This window comes from Ursus maritimus, unplaced genomic scaffold (genome assembly GCF_017311325.1).
Source record: "Ursus maritimus isolate PB19 unplaced genomic scaffold, ASM1731132v1 scaffold_19, whole genome shotgun sequence".
NCBI classification, from domain to species: Eukaryota; Metazoa; Chordata; class Mammalia; order Carnivora; family Ursidae; genus Ursus; species Ursus maritimus.
The window spans coordinates 44,604,525-44,622,553 of NW_024424341.1; the positions used below are offsets into that span (position 1 = coordinate 44,604,525).

Below are 18,029 nucleotides of genomic sequence, written 5' to 3' on the forward strand. Positions count from 1 at the left end.
AAAGAGTAGCCATCAAAAGTGTAGATGTATGGTAGCCCGGAAGCCCAGCAGGTACCCCCTGTGATGCCCCCCTGCCCCTCACTAGAGACACCCGCCGTCTCTGATTTGGCCTCAGACACCATTTGGGACCCAGACACGATGCTGAGTTCTTGCTTTGCCATAGTCACAGCCTCTAAGCCTGGTTCAGTCACTGCCACCACCTTGAGCCCCAGCTTGACCGCTGAGATGGATTCTGACCTAGCCTGAGACACTGCCTTGGGTTTGGACTCTGGTTCAACTGTGGGCACTGGCAGGGGGAAAGGTGCAGGTGCTGGTTCAGTCACAGCCAGGGTTTCAGGAATCGGTTCTTTTACAGCCAGAGGTTCAAGTTCTGGTTTAACCAAAGCTGAAGATTGAGGCTGAAGTTCATTCACAGCCACAGATACAAGCCCTGGTTTGGCTTCAGGTGTGCGTTCTGATCCTGGTTTGGCCACTGCTGTGGTTTTAGAGTCCTTCAGAGTTATGGTCTTGAGACTGACCATGATCTCGGTGGCCTGGGTGCTGGCCACACACTCAGGTTTGTGCTTCACAAGGTGACATGTGGTCCCACTGGAGCAGGCATGGTCCTTACAGGATCCCAGGAACTGGGGTGGCATCATCAGGGAAGACTCTAGGAGGGGATAGAATTCTGTGGGAGGGTTCAGATCTTCCTCAGTCAGAATATCTGGAGATGAGATGAGATGAAATGATGTAACAGAACTGGGTCCTGGCATTTGGTCTCACCCCCTTCCTGCCTCCACGCACTAGTCCTCCAGGGTCATTAGAGACTCAACATTCATAAGCTAGTAGGGTCCCCAATCTAAAAGGAAGTGGGACTATATCGTCAGGAAGAGAAGGGTGGGGCTGAAGACAAAACAGAAATGGGCAGCACAGTGTGGGTGAACAAGAGGGCTGTGATGAGCTGGAGAGCACAGACTCCATCTAAGGACACCAATCAGTTATTACAAAATCTATGTGCCAGTAAGTCTAAACACATCTGTGGGTTGATTTTGGCCAGTGAGGACTTCCAGTATGCCATGTTAAGCAGCCTTAAGAATGTGTGTGTGTGTGTGTGTGTGTGTGTGTGTGTGTGTGTTCTGTTGGTATATAGCCACCCCATTTTCCAGGGAGGGGAGTTATTTTTTTCATAGCTGGTGATGCATGATGCTGACACCTACAGAGTGAACTTTTAAGAAATAACTTTGTTCTGTAGGGGTTTGCCTATTTTCCATCAAAATATAATACAGACTTTTGGTATGGATTAGAATATGAACTAAAGTATCAGCTCCCTATGGTAGGAATGTTTCTATGTTGTACATTGCTGCATCTCCAGTGCCTAGAACAGGCTTAGACTGAAGTGAATCTAAAAAAAAAAATTGTTGAAAATTAATAATAGCAAATGTTTACTGCATGCCAAACACTCTACTATGAACTCATTCTTTTAAATGCCACAACAACCTTATGAAGTTGTTGATATTATTATTCACACTTCACAGAGGAGAAAGTTGAGGTTCAGAGAGGTGATGTGATTTGCCCAAGATCACACAGCTTGTAGTAGGATTTGAATCCAGGTCTTTTGACTCCAGAATCCAGCTCTGAGCCAATTTTAATAAATGAATTGAAGTCCACGTTTTCATTTCTAAGAAACCCCAGCCTCTCTGACTATCCCCTCACTTTTCTCTCACCTCCCTGGTCTCCCCCTGTTTTTTGGGACTGGAAGAGATTGAGTGGGAGCTCCCTTATTCCAGCGTTACAGGGTAGCAAACTGTATTCAGAACCATGGTCAGCGTCCAGCTACTCTATAGTTTGTGCCTAGCCCTGTGCTCTGGGAGGCCACAAGCCGCTTTCCCAGCAGCCTGAGCGAGTTCTGGGTTTGCAGTTGCCACTTGCTCAGTGTGTAGCTTTGGACGGTGATTTCTTGCCTTCAACCTTCAACTGCTTCCTCTATAAAATGGGGGATAACAGGGGCGCCTGCGTGGCTCAGTCTGTTGATCATCTGGCTCTTGGTTTCAGCTCAGGTCATGATCTCATGGGTCCTAGGATCTAGCCCCAGGTTGGGCTAGGCTCATCAAGGAGTCTGTTTGAAGATGCTCTCCCTCTGCCCTTCCCCCCTCCACTCTCTCTTTCAAATAAATAAATAAATCTTTTTTAAAAAATGAAGATAATAAAGAGACCTGCCTCCAGAGTGGCTGTGAGGAATGTATTGTATAATGTATATACATTATATATAAGAGCATTTACCACTTAGCTCATAAGTCTGGACTATAAGTCTGTGTGAAGCAGTACAAAATAAAACAATACAAAAAGGTGGCTAAAACCTTGTGCTCTGGAAGCAAATAGACTTGGGTTCAAATCCTGGCTCTGCCACTTTCTAGCTGTGTGAACTTGGCAAAAGATTTGACCTCCAGCCATTCCCCTCCCCAGAAAAAAGGAATTATTATAATACTGTTATACAGTCAACCTCAAAGACAAGCCGGAAGTTCAAGCGCCCATTATTTTAACCCTTTCCCTGACCCCATTGTTTACATTTTACACCGTAGTAAAGAAAAAGAACATGTGACCTTCAACAATAACTTCCATTCTGAGCCCAGTGCCTGGCATATGATTTGGTGTACATTTAACAACTTATAACCATTATTATTCATTCCACAAATACTTCTTGAGGGTTAGGCACGTCCCAGAAACTGGTGATTCTACAGTAAACCAAAGATTTTTGTAAAAATCCGACTTCATGGAGCTATTTGGGGTGATGGAAATATTTTGTAGCTTGATCTAGGTGACAGATAGGTGAAAATTCATCAGGCTATATATCTAAAAATTGTACAATTAACTGTGTATCTTAGAACTTAAATTTAAAAAAAAAAACCCGTTGACCTCAAGGAACTAATGGGAGAGAGAGAAAGAGAATAAGTATGAACAAGGAGAAGAAAGTAAGGTGGCTGGTGTGGCTGGACTGGAGTGAGGGAAGGGCAAGAATGAGAAGAGATGAGATCAGAGAGGTAATGGGAACAGATTGTATGGGGCCTCAAAAAACACTGTAAGTACTGTGCTTTTGCTGGGTGTAATAATTGCATGGAAAGATTTTGAGTGGAGGAGGGAGTGATTTGCATTTAAACAAAACAAAACAAAACAAAACAAAACAAAACAAAACAAAACAAAACAAAACAAAACAAAACACCCTGCCTGTCGGGCTGCTATGTGAGCAACTGAAGGTAATGTTATGATTTTCCCGGTCCCTGATCTTCTGGAATCCCATCGTCTGCTCAACTTCCCGCTGTCTTGGGCCCCAGGGCTGCTCACCCACGTTTGGCTGCCCCATGGCTTGGGTCCCGAAGCCCGCGCCCGGGGCGGTGCCGAAGCTAAGCACTCCCACCGGCGGCCCGCGAGTCTCCAGGAAGTGCACCACTCCGGGCTCAGGCCCATATGCCACCTCGGTCCAGACGAAACCAGGAGAGGGGGCCTGGCCTTCACCAGAATGCTGCCCGTGACGCGGCTCTGGGCCGCCGGGGATTAGGCGCCAGTGCAGGTTGGGCAGCGGCTGCTGATCAAGGAGCACCGGGGTGGGCTCGCGCGCCAGCAGCACCGCTACGTTGGAAAAGCCCGGCTGCGCGGTGAGCGCAAAGCTGCGGCTGAATGCGTCCACCGGAGGCAAGAGAGCGAAGAAGGGATTGTAGGCGACGCCCCCGCGGGCCGCAGCTGCAGCCAGGAAAAGCACCTGCAGGCCGGCGGAGGAGCGTAGCACCAGGGGGCGCACTGGGTCCACCGCGAAGTGCAGCACGACCCCAAGGCGCAGAGCCCGCGCCCCTTTGGCACCGCCCCCCCAGAAGCTCAGGCTGCCCAGGCTGTCAGCCACCACATACACGTGGTCTCTGGGTCCGGGAGCCGCGGGCGCGAACGGGGGTACCGCGTAGACGCGGCCCCAGTAATCCTGGGGCAGCAGTTGTTCGGACACATGGCCACAGGCCTTATCTCTCGCTTGCAGGCAACTGTGGCCAGCCAGCAGCGCGACGGGATGAGTAGCCACGACGCGGGTGCCGGACAGGTCGCCTGCGCTCTGCACCTGCAGCGCCTGGAAGGGCTCAAGGTGCACGAGGAGGGGCCGGCCGGCAGCATGCTCGATGCCATCCAGCAGGATGGGCACCGGAGGCGTGAGGCGCAGGCGCGTGGGCCAAGCGCCCGCCACCACCGCAAACTCCTTGTGCCGGTCGTGGGGCTGCAGCGACGGCGTCACCACCACGTAGCGAGTACCCAGCAGGCGGCGCGGAAGCGCTAGTGCGGTGTCTAGGGAGGTGCGCCCACGCGCGTTCACCACTGTCACTCCCACCGGTCGCGAGGCGGCTAAGCGCACCGCGCCCCCTGCCGCCCGCCGCGAGCCCCGCAGCTCCACGGCGCCGGGCAGGCGCACCAACGCAGTGGTGCCTGACTGCAGGCTCAGCGCGCGCCGAAAGGGAGGTCCGCCCACCGGGTGCGCCCTCACTTGCACCGCCGTCGGAGGCCCCTTCGGAGGTGGCGACACGTACAGGCGGAAGTTGGGCTTCTCCGCGCCCCCATTCTCCAAGAAAGCCGTGATGAAGTAACGGCCCTGGAAATCCACAAATGCAACCGTTGGGCCTGAGGGAACCCAAGGGGAAAGGAGGGGGTCAGTGTACTCTGTTGGATTTTGAGGCCAAATACATCAGGTTCTAATCCTGACTGCCATGCTCTAGCCATGTCCAAAAAGTACCACCTTTGGGCCTCAGTTTCCTCATCTGTAAAAAGGGGGTGTTGGCAGAGCTATGAGAATATTAGATGAGATAATATATCTAAAGGCCATGGAACAATGTCTGGTCAATATTAACTTAAAATTAATTTGCTTCCTTTGAACCATCTGTCCTGGAAAGGCCTGCTCAGCCCCCTTCCCATAACCGGTTTGGCCAATTCCCTGCCACAGAGGCTATCCAAACAGTCCCTGGATCCAGCTGTCCCAAGAAGCTCCATGGTGGCCAATCCCTTGTTACAGAACCATGCCGGGCAGCCCCAAACCCCAGCCAGCACAACCAGTCCCCTGCTGCAGATCCAGACCGGCATCCCCCATGGATCACTCACCCCACAGGCAGCCCAGGGCACCAAGGCACAGCAGGGCGGGGGAGAAGGCAGCCATGGCCTGGGAGAGGGTGGACAGATACAGGCTAGTGCGGTCTCTCCTGCCAGTCTGCCTCCAGCCTTTGTACCGCAGGAGCAGAAGGGGGCACAAGGGGAATCCCAGAGAAGGGCTCAGGCCCTGGAGCCCAGGGAAAAAGGCAAGGCTGGAGGTCTCACCTGCAGGAGCTGGGCTGAGGCCACAGTGCGGGGGGTATTTATAGTCCCAGAGGCCTGCGCCCAGACCTCCCTGGGTCGGCACACCGGATGTCCCCATTAGCACCTGTTCCAGTCTGACCTGGTGCCATTGATTATAATGAGGCCTAATTATGTGGGTGGAGGCAGGGAGAGGGGGCAGACAGAGAGACAGAGGTGGAGGGACACAGAGAGAAGAAGGGAGGGACAGATGTGGGGAGGTGAATTAGATCAAAGGGGGGTTTCCAAGAAAAGCAGGACATGACTCCTGACCCTGCCAAGGATAGAGAGGCTTTAGGCTTGAACTTTCGGGGTCCTGGGAAGGCGGAGGGCCAGGAGCCTGGACTCCTGGATTCCGCGGAAGGAGGGGGAATAGACGCTGCACTTCTGTGTCTGAGGGAGGAGGGGACTGGGGACCTGAACTCCAAGGTTGTGGAAGTGACAGAGGCAGGAGAGGACACGATGTGCTGGATGTGCAGGTCTGGAGGATATGGGGTGGAGCTGCTCAAGGGAAGACAATGGCTTCCATGTGACTCCCCTCCTTCCAGAACATCCGGAGCTGGAGAACAATGGAGTTGCACCCTACATGGAGGATTTGGTAGGAAGGACAGGCTGGCACTCCAGACAAGGAAAGGCAAGGGACCTTGGATACAGTTTCCAGCCCCTTCTCTCCCAGGTCCTGGGAGCCTGCACCCCTAGCCCCTTTCTCCCCCCAGAACACTTAGCCTTTGGTAGGGAGGATAGAGGGAGAATTCAAGAAGGAATTCTTTCAATAGCGTCATTTCTCACCTGCTTAAGATCCTTCCCCTGCTCTTCAACACAAGCAGAGGAGGTGAAGGAAGGCTCCCCCGAGGGCACAGGGAACAACGTGGGTGTGTAAAAGGGTGGGCTTTTCAGGGAGTGCTTATTTCCTTCCAGCCTGAGGTGGGGAACATATATGCTAGAGATGGATCTGGGGGCAGGCGGGGGAGGGGCAAGACCGCTACAGCCAGGCTGAGTAGCTGTTAACTTTGTCCCAGGAAACCAGGAGAGCCATGGAGGATTCTATGCAGAGGAGGGTTAGGTTTGGCTTTACGAACATTCCCTGAACCAGAGTGGGAGACTGAAGCCAGGACCCCGGGGGGAGGAGATGCAGGAACCCAGGTGGGTGAGGTAAGAGCTAGAAAAGGGTGGGGCCAAAGAAGGGAAGAAGGCTAGTGGGAGGCCTGCCAGGAGGCTGAGTGGAGGGTTGCCCTGAGAGGACCCACGTTTGGGAAGACCCTAAGGCCAACGTGGCACCCGGTGAATGTGAGAGGCCTGGGGGCTGTCCAGGAAGCCGAGGGGAGCCAGGTTTAGAGGAGGCGCCAGCGCGGGGGACAGAGACGTGGGGGTCTTCAGGAGAGAAGGAGTACAGAAGCGTGGGGGCATGTGGAGAGGTGCTGCCCCAGAAGGAGGGGAGTAGAGAAGCAGGAAGGGGGTCAGTTCCCAGCCCCAGGGGCTGCAGCGTTTAGGGCTGTGGATGAAGAGGAAGTTCCCAGAGGTTCCCAAAGATCTGATGTTTTACCCAGAGGACTGGGGAGAGGGAAGTGCACTCCAGGGGTTCCACAGAGTTGAAGCCAGAATATACCCAGAATAAAGTCCTTTGAAGTCTTACATTTTATACTCTAAATTCTTGCCAATTTTGCATTCGCTTTCATCAGTCTATCCGTGTGAGTTCTCATATAAAGATTTTCAAGTACCTACCAGTGACACCCATTAACCTACCCTTGTGCACCCCGCCCAACAGTGAAAATCGTCAAGTGAAAATGAAGCTGGATTCAGCCTGTGGCTTTGGGTCTCCCTGGCCAGTCTCCTGGTGCATTGGGTGTCTGTCACCCAAGTATTCAAGGCTCTTCATAAGCCTGCCCACAGTGACCAGACACTCTGAGCCTTTCCACAGGTAGCCCAGCCTCCCACCCGCACCTTGTTCTTTGTCATATGACCCTAGCCACCCTCCCCACCATAGACAGATGGATCTTTCTGAAGTCCAAACCTGACCCCGCCCTTGCCATGGCTGCCTAGTGCCTCCGGAACGGAGGCACAGCTCGTCAGCCTGGCAGCTGGCACCTGCCAACTCTCAAGCTCACCCCTCACTCTCCCCCATCTTCCACTCCATGCTCCTGTTGCACAGAACTTCCCCCAGCTCTTCAAGAGTATAATCCTCTCTTCCTTTTCTTGTGTTTTGCACACAATGTTCTCTGTCCTTGGAAGACCCTCTCTTCTCCTGGCTCTTTTTGTATATCCCGCAAGTATGCAGGGCCCAGTGCAAAATGGAAATGTGGAGTCCTTTGTTCAAAAATTACTAAGAATCTCATGGTGGTGACAGCAGGGCATTCAACCAAGCACAGGGCCCTTCTAAATGTGAGGTGCTGTGGGACTCTACAGGTCACACTGCCATGAAGCTGGCCCCGCATTCAGGCCGCCTCCCAAGCCAGGCCCAGTAAGGAACCCATTCTGGGCTCCCAAAGTCCCTTGCGCTTAGACAGGCCCTAATCAGTCTTGCCTGTGCTTCCCCCATCCCAGCCCTCTCACTTTGGGATGCCATTGTTTGGTGAGCATGTATTTCCTCCGAGGGCCTGGAGCTCTGTGAAGGTGGGGTCTGGGGCTGGGTTGGTCCCCCCTGTGCTCCCAGCATTGCTCTGCACGGGTCTGGGCAGCACCAAGCACTGACGCCCATTCTTGCTTTTGTGAAGCATATGGGGCACCGGGACTAGGGAGGAGCAAAGGCAGAGGCCACACTCAGGTTCAACCCAGAAGAGAAACATCCCTTTTCGGAGGACCGCTTTATCGGACTCTCCCGCATACATGCCCACAGAACGAGCTGTGAAAGCTTGGCATTAGCTGAGGCCTGGTGAGGAAGGGATCACAGACTCGGAGACACTCGGGGCCCAGGCACGCAGGTTGGACGTGGCAGCATGCAGACAGGCGAACGTCCTGGTATCAGGACTACAGTTACTTCGAGAAAATGCTCCAGTAGCCTGGAACTTTGGTTCCAGGAAACTTGGTCTCGAAAACATGCAAGGCATTCTCAAAGCCACACAGGGGTGGTCCGTGGGAGGAGTAGCACCTTCTGAGCTGAGGAAATTGGGGGATTCAGCTGGGCGGTGTCTGACAAGCTACATTTTAACTTTAAATTCTAGATACGTGTGATGATTTGTCCATGGTAGTATTGTTCCTGCATGGGGGTGGGGGGTGATCCAGGCACCCTGCAGGGGAGGAAGAGGGGGGCCATGCTAGAGGAACTAGCTTGCCCCCATGTCTCTCCTCCCACACTCTTTGCTTCCAAACATATAATTAGCTACCGCTGGGTGTGTGTCCCCCTTTCAGGCCTGCATTTCCTGGAAGGTAATTCCTCCCCAACCAGCCACGGTCTCTGCCTTGCAGAGCCAACGTCCACTGTCTGCCTGGTACATGAACCTGGAAAAAGCTCTTAATTTCTATGCTACAGAGAGGTCAGCTTCCTCATCTGAGGGTTGGATCCTTGGATAGCAGACACCAGGGTCCCACAGCTCTTCTTTCCAGTCTCTGCAATCTTTCCTGAGAGCCAGATCATCGGACAGTGGTCCACATTGTCCTCCTTTGCCTAGGGGACAGAGGCCTCTGGTGAGGTAGTCTCAAATCTCTCTCCAGTCCATCCACTTCAGGCCCCAATCTTGTTTGGGTCAGCATTCTGCCTGGACCATTGCAGTAGCCCCTTCCCTGGTCTCCCTTCTTCACTTCTGTCCCCTGTGTGCAAACAGACGTACCCGTGGAGCTTCCTAAAGATCAGGGCGCACTACCCTCCTCACTGTTCAAAACTTCCAATGGCTTCTCATGCCACTTCTGATAAAACCCAGACTCTTCCCGGCAGCCTACAGGGCCCTGCATCATCTGCCCCCTTCCCACTTTCCAGCCTCAACACAGCATCCTTTCCTCACCCCACCTCAGCAGCCCCCTTCAAACCCTGTTACTCCCCATGTACCACCCCCATCCCGGTCCCTACACTTCTGCACATGCTGTTCCATTTGCATGGGATGCCCTTTCCACCCCTGGTGCAGTTAACTCCAACCTGAGCATCCTTCAGATCTCAGCTGAGTAGTCACTTCCTCCAGGAAGCCTCTCTCAACCTCAATTCCTGGGTCAGGTCTCCTGGTTATAGGGTCTTACGGTTCCAAGTATCTCTCGGGCATGTCCCCATCCCCACTCCCCACCCCCCTTTACACTGGCTTGTGTGATTATTTAACATTTTTTTCCCACCAAATGGTGAGAGATGTGAGGGCAGGACCTGTGCCTGTATTTGCTCAGTATTGAATTGCCAGCATGCTGCACAAGTAGGCACACAATAAATTGCTCAATTTTAAAAGTAAGGGTTGAGGAATGGTGCACTCTGGCTCCCCCTTGTGGCAGCAACTGGTATCTTGTAGTTGGCACTAGATCTCCAATCTTCCCGCTCCTAGGCCGCCTTGGCCAAGACACCTCACTCACCCTGATGGCGTCACCTGACCTCAACCACCGAGGGTAACAAACAAGAAGGACCTCATTATGCTTCTGGAGGACTCGGGAGTCAGACTGGGTCCCTGGGACTCAGATTGTTCCCATGGCTGGTGGAAGATCGTTTTCAAAACCTACACCCACCAAGAAAACCGTTGCAGAATCTAGGATGTTATCCCACGAGGACAAGGTCATGTGCACCAGGTATTGAGAACGGTCAGTCCAGTTGGGCCTCCTTCACTATGCCCCTCACACCAGCATCATGCCAGAGAACACTCACAGAACTGAAGCCCATCTCCCCCACCCCCATCTTCTCTGCCTCTGGACCCACTACCAGAGGAGGCCTGGAGTTAGGGAACACTATTCCTTTTCCTGCCTATCCTATTCCTGGATCTCCAATGAGGCCCGGTGTTACCGAGAGCCAGGGTTTGGTCTACCAAACCTGTAGGTCTGGGGTCTGAGGGGGGCCCAAGGCAGTCCAAGGCAGAGTAAGACCAGCCTTGCAGAGACACAGGGCTGACAGGTCCAGATCAACCTGAACCAGGCCCTAGGTCCACAGAATCACAGGGTCTGTGCTCCCTAACTATACTTTCTTACTCCTACTCTCAAATCAGCTGAATCGGGCACCTGCTGAACCAATCTCCTAACACTACTCTCAGTGAGGTCACCGTGGCCTGATAGCACTAAACAGAATAGTCACTTGGGTCTGACTTGCCTGGTTTGCTTTACTCTGTCCCTCCATCTGCTGGTCCTATTTAGTCTTTGTCAGGTTTTTCTTGCCTGTCTCTTAAATATGGAAAGTCCCAGAGGCTGTCTCATCACCCCATTCCTCATCTCCGCTGACATAACCTTCTTTTCTGTCCCCAGCTCCAGCCTCAGACCAGGGTCCTGAAGCCTCCTGGCCACCACCACCTAGATGTCTTCTGGGCCCCCCACATTCACCAAGTCCCCCATTGGCCTCAGCATATTCCCCAAACCTGTACCACCTTCCTGGCTCTGTATCAGGTGGCTCTACTGTTCTCTGCCTTGGCCAGAGCCCTGGGCCTCACCCTGGACACTTCCCTCCCCCATAGCACTTCAGCTCCATAACCTGTCCATTCAGCTTCCTCTCTCACCTACCCCCTATTCCTTTCCCCCAGCCCTGCCCTGGTCCAGTCTTGTCCTTACCCATCTGGGTTCCTGCCTTGGCTTCCCCCAGGCTCCCAGCTTCAGTCTTCCCCTCTGGTCCATGCTCTTCATGACAGCTAGAAAGAGCTTCCTAAAGCCCATTCATGACCCTGTTCCTCCCCTGCATAGACTCCTCCATGGCCCCCCAGTACTATTAGGCCAGAGTCTGAGTTCCTCAGCCTGGAGGTCCTGGACCCTGCTCACCCCTCCTGCCTTACCTCTACCACAATACCCCCAGTGTCTGGCATTCACTAAGTCCTTGCTTGTGCTGGGCCCTCTGCCTGGAACAGCTTTCCCTTTGTTCTTTGCCCAATTATCTCCTTCTGATGTCGTGCTCAGATCTCATCTTTCCTCCAGGAAGACTCCCTGACCACACCCTAGGCTGAGTCAGGCACCTTTCCTTGGCTCCCACAATCTCCTAGGTTTCCCTCATCGCCACGTCTCTGCTCACTCTGAACTATCACTATCTGGTCAGGGCTTGGGGCCCTCTGGGTCATGGTAGCATCACCCAGCACAGGGTGCACCCAGGGGGCACGCTCACAGAATTCTGTCGATTGAATGGAGGACCATCCTCAGCCTCATTCAGGAACCTCAGACAGAATGGGGTGGGGGGGGGTGTCTCTCCCCAGAGGAGGCATTCCCAACTCCAGACCCCTGCATGATCCCACCCCCCAACCACCACAGACAGAGACAAGGGCAAGGGCCTAGGCCCAAGCTTAGAAAAATAGGACTTTCTTGTTGTGCCCCGGTGCCCCCGACACCCTCCCCATCAGAGTTTTAAAAACCGTGAGCAATTTGGTGAGTCTGAGGCCAGGTCCCACGGGGTGCCTGGGTCCTCCCACCCCTGGGGCCAGAAGGGCCATAGAGGTGGGCACGAGGCTAGGGTCCCGTGGGTTCGTGGCTGGGCCTCCAGGGCTCACAGTCCAGCTGGACCACGGTGTGGGCCCTGGGCGCAGCAGGCTCAGGGGCGGGCGGGGCCAGTGTGGGGCCCAGGGCGCCGTTGGTCTGCAAACAAACGCTGCTGACGGGTGCGGGTGCCTTGGCCTTGCCGGGGGGCTGGCCGCCATGCACCTTGTAGCGCATAAGCAGCACGAAGATGAAGACCAGTACAGAGGCCACGATGACTCCACCAAGGGCGATGATCATGGTGCCGCCCAGGAAGGGTGCGTGCGGGGCCCCGCAGGGCCGCAGCGCCGGCTCTGTGGAGAAGCGGGCGCAGCCCACGGGCCGCGTGGCCGTCAGCCCCGTGGCGCCGTCCTCGTACACCGCCAGCACACAGAGATCGTAGGTACGGCCCGACGCCAGGTCCGACAACAAGAAAGAGCGGCTGTCGGCGGGAATCATCCTGGAGGGACAGGCAGGTGGGGGTCAGGTCTCTGGCTGCCCAGCACCCACCCTCCACTGTGCCCCAACCCTCTGGTCTGGCAGATCTCTCCCCCAGCCCGCTGTTAGCCCAAGTTCCTTCCCACCACCACTCATATTCCCTTTGGTCTAATACCCGGTCAGCCTCCTGACTGATAACCCATGGGTCATCTTGGGTTGCTGGCACCTGCCGCTCAAATCCCCCAGATTCCCTCGGGGGGCCACTGCCCACTGCTCCTCTGCTCTGCTGCTTCACCGTAGCCTCACTGCCCAGCTTCCCTGCAGTGCAACTTTCCCTCCAATCCCACCTCCCGGTCTCCCTCTAGACCCTCGCCCAACTTCCCAGGTTCCCCCAGGTTCCCCCCTCTACCTCTCCTCCAGCTGGGGCCTGATTTCCCTTTTCCAGCTGCCCTATGTTCCTCCAGCGTACAGCCAGAATCCTCTCATCTCACCGCCTGATTCCCCCATACTGCTGATGCCTGATTTCCTTCTAACCTGCCAATGAATGTCCCCCTAGCCCCACTGCCTTATTATCATTATTGTCTCTACAGCCTGCTTTCCCGTGAGCCGTCTCTGTTCTCCTGAAACTGATGTGCCTCGGCCATCACAGCTGATTCCTTTTTCTCCCTGTTGCCTTATTTCTTCCAGCTCCAGCTCTTGATTCCCTTTTTGTCTCTGTTGCCTGGTTTTTATCCTTTCCTTTCCCATTTCCTTTTATCCTTAGCACCCAGTTCTACTTTATTTCCTTTTGGAGCAGAGCACCCTGTTGGAGATTTAACTTGTTTTATAATGTCTTATTCCTAAACTGCTTTAATGAGGGAGTCACAGGGAACTCCGTGATTGTCTCTGAGAGGGTGACTATCTAGGAGAGCATTTGTCTCACCTCCTGCCAGGCAAGGTGGGCAGGGCTGGTGGGATTTTCAGGTGTGGGCCCTCCATGGAGCCGACTCCCCTGCCAGGGAGTACGGCCATCTGAGAAAGGGGACAGAAGAAGCTTGCTAGATTTCCAGGATTAAAAAGGAAATCAATTGATGATCTCTTGAGATATGGGCCCCTGGGGAAGGAAAAGGGACCCAGGTACTGGGTTTATAAGGTGCATGCCCCAGGCGTTAGGAGGCCTGACTCCCTGCAGCCAGGCTTCGGGAACTGCACCCTGGGCCCAGCCTGGCAGTGAGAAGAGGGAACCACCCATAGCCACCCATGCAAGGTTGGACTCAGCCGAGAAGTGTCAGCAGCATGTGGGTCAGAGCTCCACTCCTGACCACATGTGGCCAGCCACAGCAGATGTTCCACATGCTCTCCAGCCTGGGAGTGGAATATGTCCTGATCCACCTCTTGAAGTGTATAAGCCCCAGATTTTCTTCTCTCACTTGCAACAATTAAATAGAGAAGGGAATCCCCAACAGTGGGCAAAGTGAATGTTCCCGTTCACCTAGCAGGCGGAGCATGAACGAGGTTGAATTTGATTTAGGAAATCAAACGTTGAGATGTCACCATATTAGAACTCTAAACATGTGGAGCAGGTCACACAGCACAGACCCAAAGCCTGATCTCTGTTTCACCTCCTCCTTCATTTCATTTGCCCCATGAACTCTGGACCTTCCTGTTTGATCTCCTTTACTTCTTGCAACTTGGCTTATATCTGGTCCTGTCCTTTGGAAGCACCTGGTTCCTCTTTACCTTTATATTCAATTTGTTTGTACCGCTCCAACCTTGCCCCCCTCCCTGATTAACTTTTTATTCTTTTGGTCTGATTACTTTTTACTCTTGCTGCCTGATTTCTTTTTTATATCTGTTACTATTTACTTTTGCTGCCTGATTTCTTTTTATCACTACTGCCAGATTTCTTTTACCTTCTCTGCCTGATTTCTTTTACCTTTGCTGTCTGATTGGAACCTTCAGCCTCATTTCTCAGCTGTGTTGCAGCCTGGGGTGTCAACAGACATATCTCCAACCCTCCCTCCTCCTCAGTCTGCCACCCACGCTGCCCACTGCCTGGACCTTGCACCTGTAGACGAGGATGTCGTCGGCTGAGCTGTTGTACTGGATCTGGTACATGCGGATGCCTGGGATAGGCCGCTGATCTGGCCACTGGACAAGAGCAGCTGTGGCCCCATGCTCAGTCACCTGGACACCACGGTCGGTAGGGGGCCCAGTGTCAGCTGCCTTGGCAGCGGCGGAGGCGGAGGCGGCAGAGGGCGGGGTGAGGGCATCCGGATCCCCGTCCCGCGGGGGGTCACAACTGGTGCTGTTGGCTAGCTGGGGAGGTGGTGGGGGACCCACGGTCAGCTCAACAGCAGCGGTGGCCTCACCAGCTGCATTGGCCGCAATGCAAGTGAAAATGCCACCATCGCCTGGCTCGGTGACCAGCAGCTCCAACGTCCCGTTAGGGAAGGCACGAGCACGGCTCGAATTGCCCACCAGCCGGCCCTGGGGTGACACCCAGCGCACGCGGGGCTCGGGGTCCCCCACTGCCCGGCAGCGCAGGGCAGCTGGCCGACCTGCAGGCACTGCCAGGGGCGGCGAGCGGTGAGTCACCACAGGGGGCTCGCACACAAATTCCTCCTCACCCACAGCCCAGAAGTAGCGGCCGCCCAGAGCAGGCGGGGAGGCGCAGGCCTCCAGGTCATCCTCCCGGGCCAGCCGCCGCAGCCACACCAGCTCGCAGTTGCAGTGCAGGGGGTTCCCGCCAAAGGCCAGCACCAGGGCGGAGGCAGGTGAGCCGCGGGGCCTGGCCAGCAGTGGCAGGCGGGAGAAGAGCGGGTCAGGTGGGATGGTGGTCAGGCGATTGGACGTCATGTCCAGCCGTGCCAACTTGTGCAGGCGGGAAAAGGCACCGGCGGGCACGGAGGCCAGCAGGTTGTGGTCGAGGCCCAATGTGTTGACGTTGCCCAGGCGGCCCAAGGCCTCCCAAGGCAGCTGCTCCAGGTTGTTGTAGGAGAGGTCCAGATCCTCGAGTGTCTCGGCGCAGTCGTCCAGGGCGCCGGCCGCCAGGGCCGCCAGCTGGTTGTTGCTCAGAATGAGATGGCGCAAGTTGACCAGGCCGCGCAGCTGACCCTCGCCCAGCGAGGTCAGCCGGTTCCCGTCGAGGTGCAGGGCCCGCAGGGCGCGCAGGTCGGCGAAGGCGCCGGCGGCCACGTGGCGGATGGTGTTCCGCGACAAGCTCAGATGCAGCAGGCCGGTCATGTTGGCCAGGTCTCGGCGGCGCACGGCCGCGATGAAGTTGTCCGCCAGGCGCAGCTCGGCGGCCCGGCGGTCCAGCGAGGGGGGCACGAACAGAAGGCCTGCCCCCGGGCACAGCACACTGAGGGGCAGGGACTGTGTCTGGCAGCGGCAGCGGCGGGGACACGGGCTGGGTGTGGCTGGCTGGGACGGAGACGAGGCAGGGGCCAGCGGCAGCAGGCAGAGGAGCAGTGGGAGGACGGCCATTGCGGGCGGGGGCGGCCTACAGGGAAGAAGGGAGGCATTAGGGCAGGCTGAGGCCAGAAGAGGGGTGCCAGAGGGCACTAGGGCGGTTCAAGACCGGGAGGGAAGGTGGGCTCAGAGGAAAACAGTTGGGTCAGAGATGGTCAGGCGGAGGGGTGGGAGGTGTTGGACAGATCAAAAGCCAGAGGAGATGGTCAAAGACTCAGAGGGATGTGTCATGGAGGGACAGAGGGAGCAGGCATGAACAAAGACAGTGAGAGGAGAGGGAGGTAATTAGAGATGGTCAGAGACAGTGAGGGAATGGGAGGGTTGATGAGAGTGTGTAGAAGGGAAGCCAGAGGGCTTGAAACGTGGTCAAAGACGGCCAGAGAGAAGAGGCGGTCAGGGTGGTGGGAATGATTAGAAGTAGTCAAACATGACCAGAGAAGGGAGGTGGTTAGAGATGGCCAAGAAGAGGAGAGGTGGACAAAGGAGGGGACATGGTCAAGGGTGCTCAGATCTAAGAGACATGGTCAAAGATGGTCAGAAATGGTCAAGAGCCAGAGAGGTAGTCAGAGAGAGGACGAATGGACAGATGTGTCAGAGACAGCTGGAGATGAGGACAGCTGGGTAGAATGGTGGGTGCCGGGAGAGGTCATCAGAGAGAGGAAGGGCAGCCAGAGATACTAGAGATGATTAGAGAACTCCAGTGCTCAAGAGAGACAGAGAGAAGGGAGGTGGTCAGTAGGGTGGCAGACTGGCCATTGGGACAGGCTGAGAGGAGGGCGAGAGCAATGGCAGAAGATGGTCAGAGACAGGCCAAGGCTCAGAGTCAGGGGTGGACGAGAGCAAGAGAGCTGGTGAAAGATGATTAGAGAGAGGCACGGTGGACAGAATGCCAAAGGTGGTCACTGAGTGAAGCAGCAGACAGAGGTGGCCTGAGACAGCAGCGAAGGATGGAAGTGTCAAAGATGATTAGAGCGAGGAGTGGTGAAGAGAGATGGTCAGTGAAAGGAACGGTGGCCAGGAGAGGCGTCTGGAGATGGTCAGATGAGACAGATGGTGGGAAGAAATTGGAGAACAGAGTGCGAGATCAGAGACCTGGAGGTGCCATAAACTGGGGAAGAGGAGGTCAGAGAGGGGTAGTGCTGGTCAAATAAATATCCAGAAAGTATCTGAGGACAGCAGGAGCTGGAGGCAAAACCTTGGGGTGGGGGGTGGGGGAGTATATCTGTTTCCTGGGGAAACCCCAAGGGTGCCCAGGGGGACCTAGTCCTCACTTACCTCCACCCCCAGCCACAAAGTTCCTCCCAAGTCCCTCCCTACCATGGGGGTCCCCCAGTAACCTTACCTGAGCTTGAAGCTGCCCCAGGGAGCAGAGTCCTCAGGCTCCAAGGGGTCAGGGGTCAGGGCTCTGGAGGGGGGGCCTGGTCATGCCTTCTCTGTCCCCAAGGCCTCTGTAGAGGGACTGTGTTGTGCCTCAGCCCAGATCTGTGGCCATGGAGTCTCTAGACCTTGATACTTGGGCTCCTAGATCTCTAAATATAGGGCCTCTAGGGGTCAATTTTAGAGACCTAGACTCCAGTTTGGGTTGGTCAGAGCCAGTGTCTCCTAGCTCTGGTCTTGGGATGCTAATACAGCCAAATGGAGAGTAATGGGTCTGAGTCTCAAGCCCAGTCCGGGGATCCGATACTGGGGTGCTGGGTTCAGATATTGGGGTGCCAAATCAAAATTTGTATGTCTCTAGCCCTCAATTTCAGCATTCGGGTTTGCAGCAAGGACTTCAGGCTCAAACTCAGGTTTAGGCCCCTTGGAATGCCAGGGTTCAGATCTCGGAATTTGAGGCCTAAATCTCAGGGTTCAGGTCCCAAATAGTGGGTTCCAGAGTATAGAATATGGGAATCTGGTCCCAGATTTCAAGGTCCCAGGCACAGCATTCAGAGTTCAGTTCCAGATTTGGGGCTTTAGATGCGAAATCTTGAGGTTCAGGCTCCAAATTTGGGGGTCCATATTCCAAGTCTTGGGGTTCCAGAGACTGATGTTGAGATTCCAGCCCCAGATACTAGGTGTTCCGGCTCCAGGTCTTCGGGTCCCAGCCCCAGATCAGGGTCTCAGTCTCAGGTTTCCAGATCTCTGGATCCAATCTCGGGGTGCAGGCCACCGATGTCGGGGTGCAGGCGCTGGGTTTGGGGCGGTGTGGTCCCGGCTTGCTTCCCCGGGCTGCGGCGGGGACTGGCCCGGAGGGAGGGGGGCGGATGCGGTGGGGGGGGGGGGGG

At 55.2% G+C, this 18,029-nt stretch overlaps 1 protein-coding gene across 1 annotated transcript; it reads right to left on the minus strand.

Annotated features, from left to right (window-relative positions):
- Nucleotides 1-11,705: 11,705 nt before the first annotated feature.
- Nucleotides 11,706-18,004, minus strand: LRFN3 (leucine rich repeat and fibronectin type III domain containing 3). Its single transcript, XM_040632772.1, has 3 exons — nucleotides 17,105-18,004; nucleotides 14,357-15,793; nucleotides 11,706-12,331 (listed from the first exon to the last, which is right to left on the minus strand). Exons 2-3 carry the CDS (start codon nucleotides 15,775-15,777, stop codon nucleotides 11,866-11,868), a joined length of 1,887 nt encoding a protein of 628 aa, XP_040488706.1. The 5' UTR covers nucleotides 15,778-15,793; nucleotides 17,105-18,004; the 3' UTR covers nucleotides 11,706-11,865.
- Nucleotides 18,005-18,029: the final 25 nt, after the last annotated feature.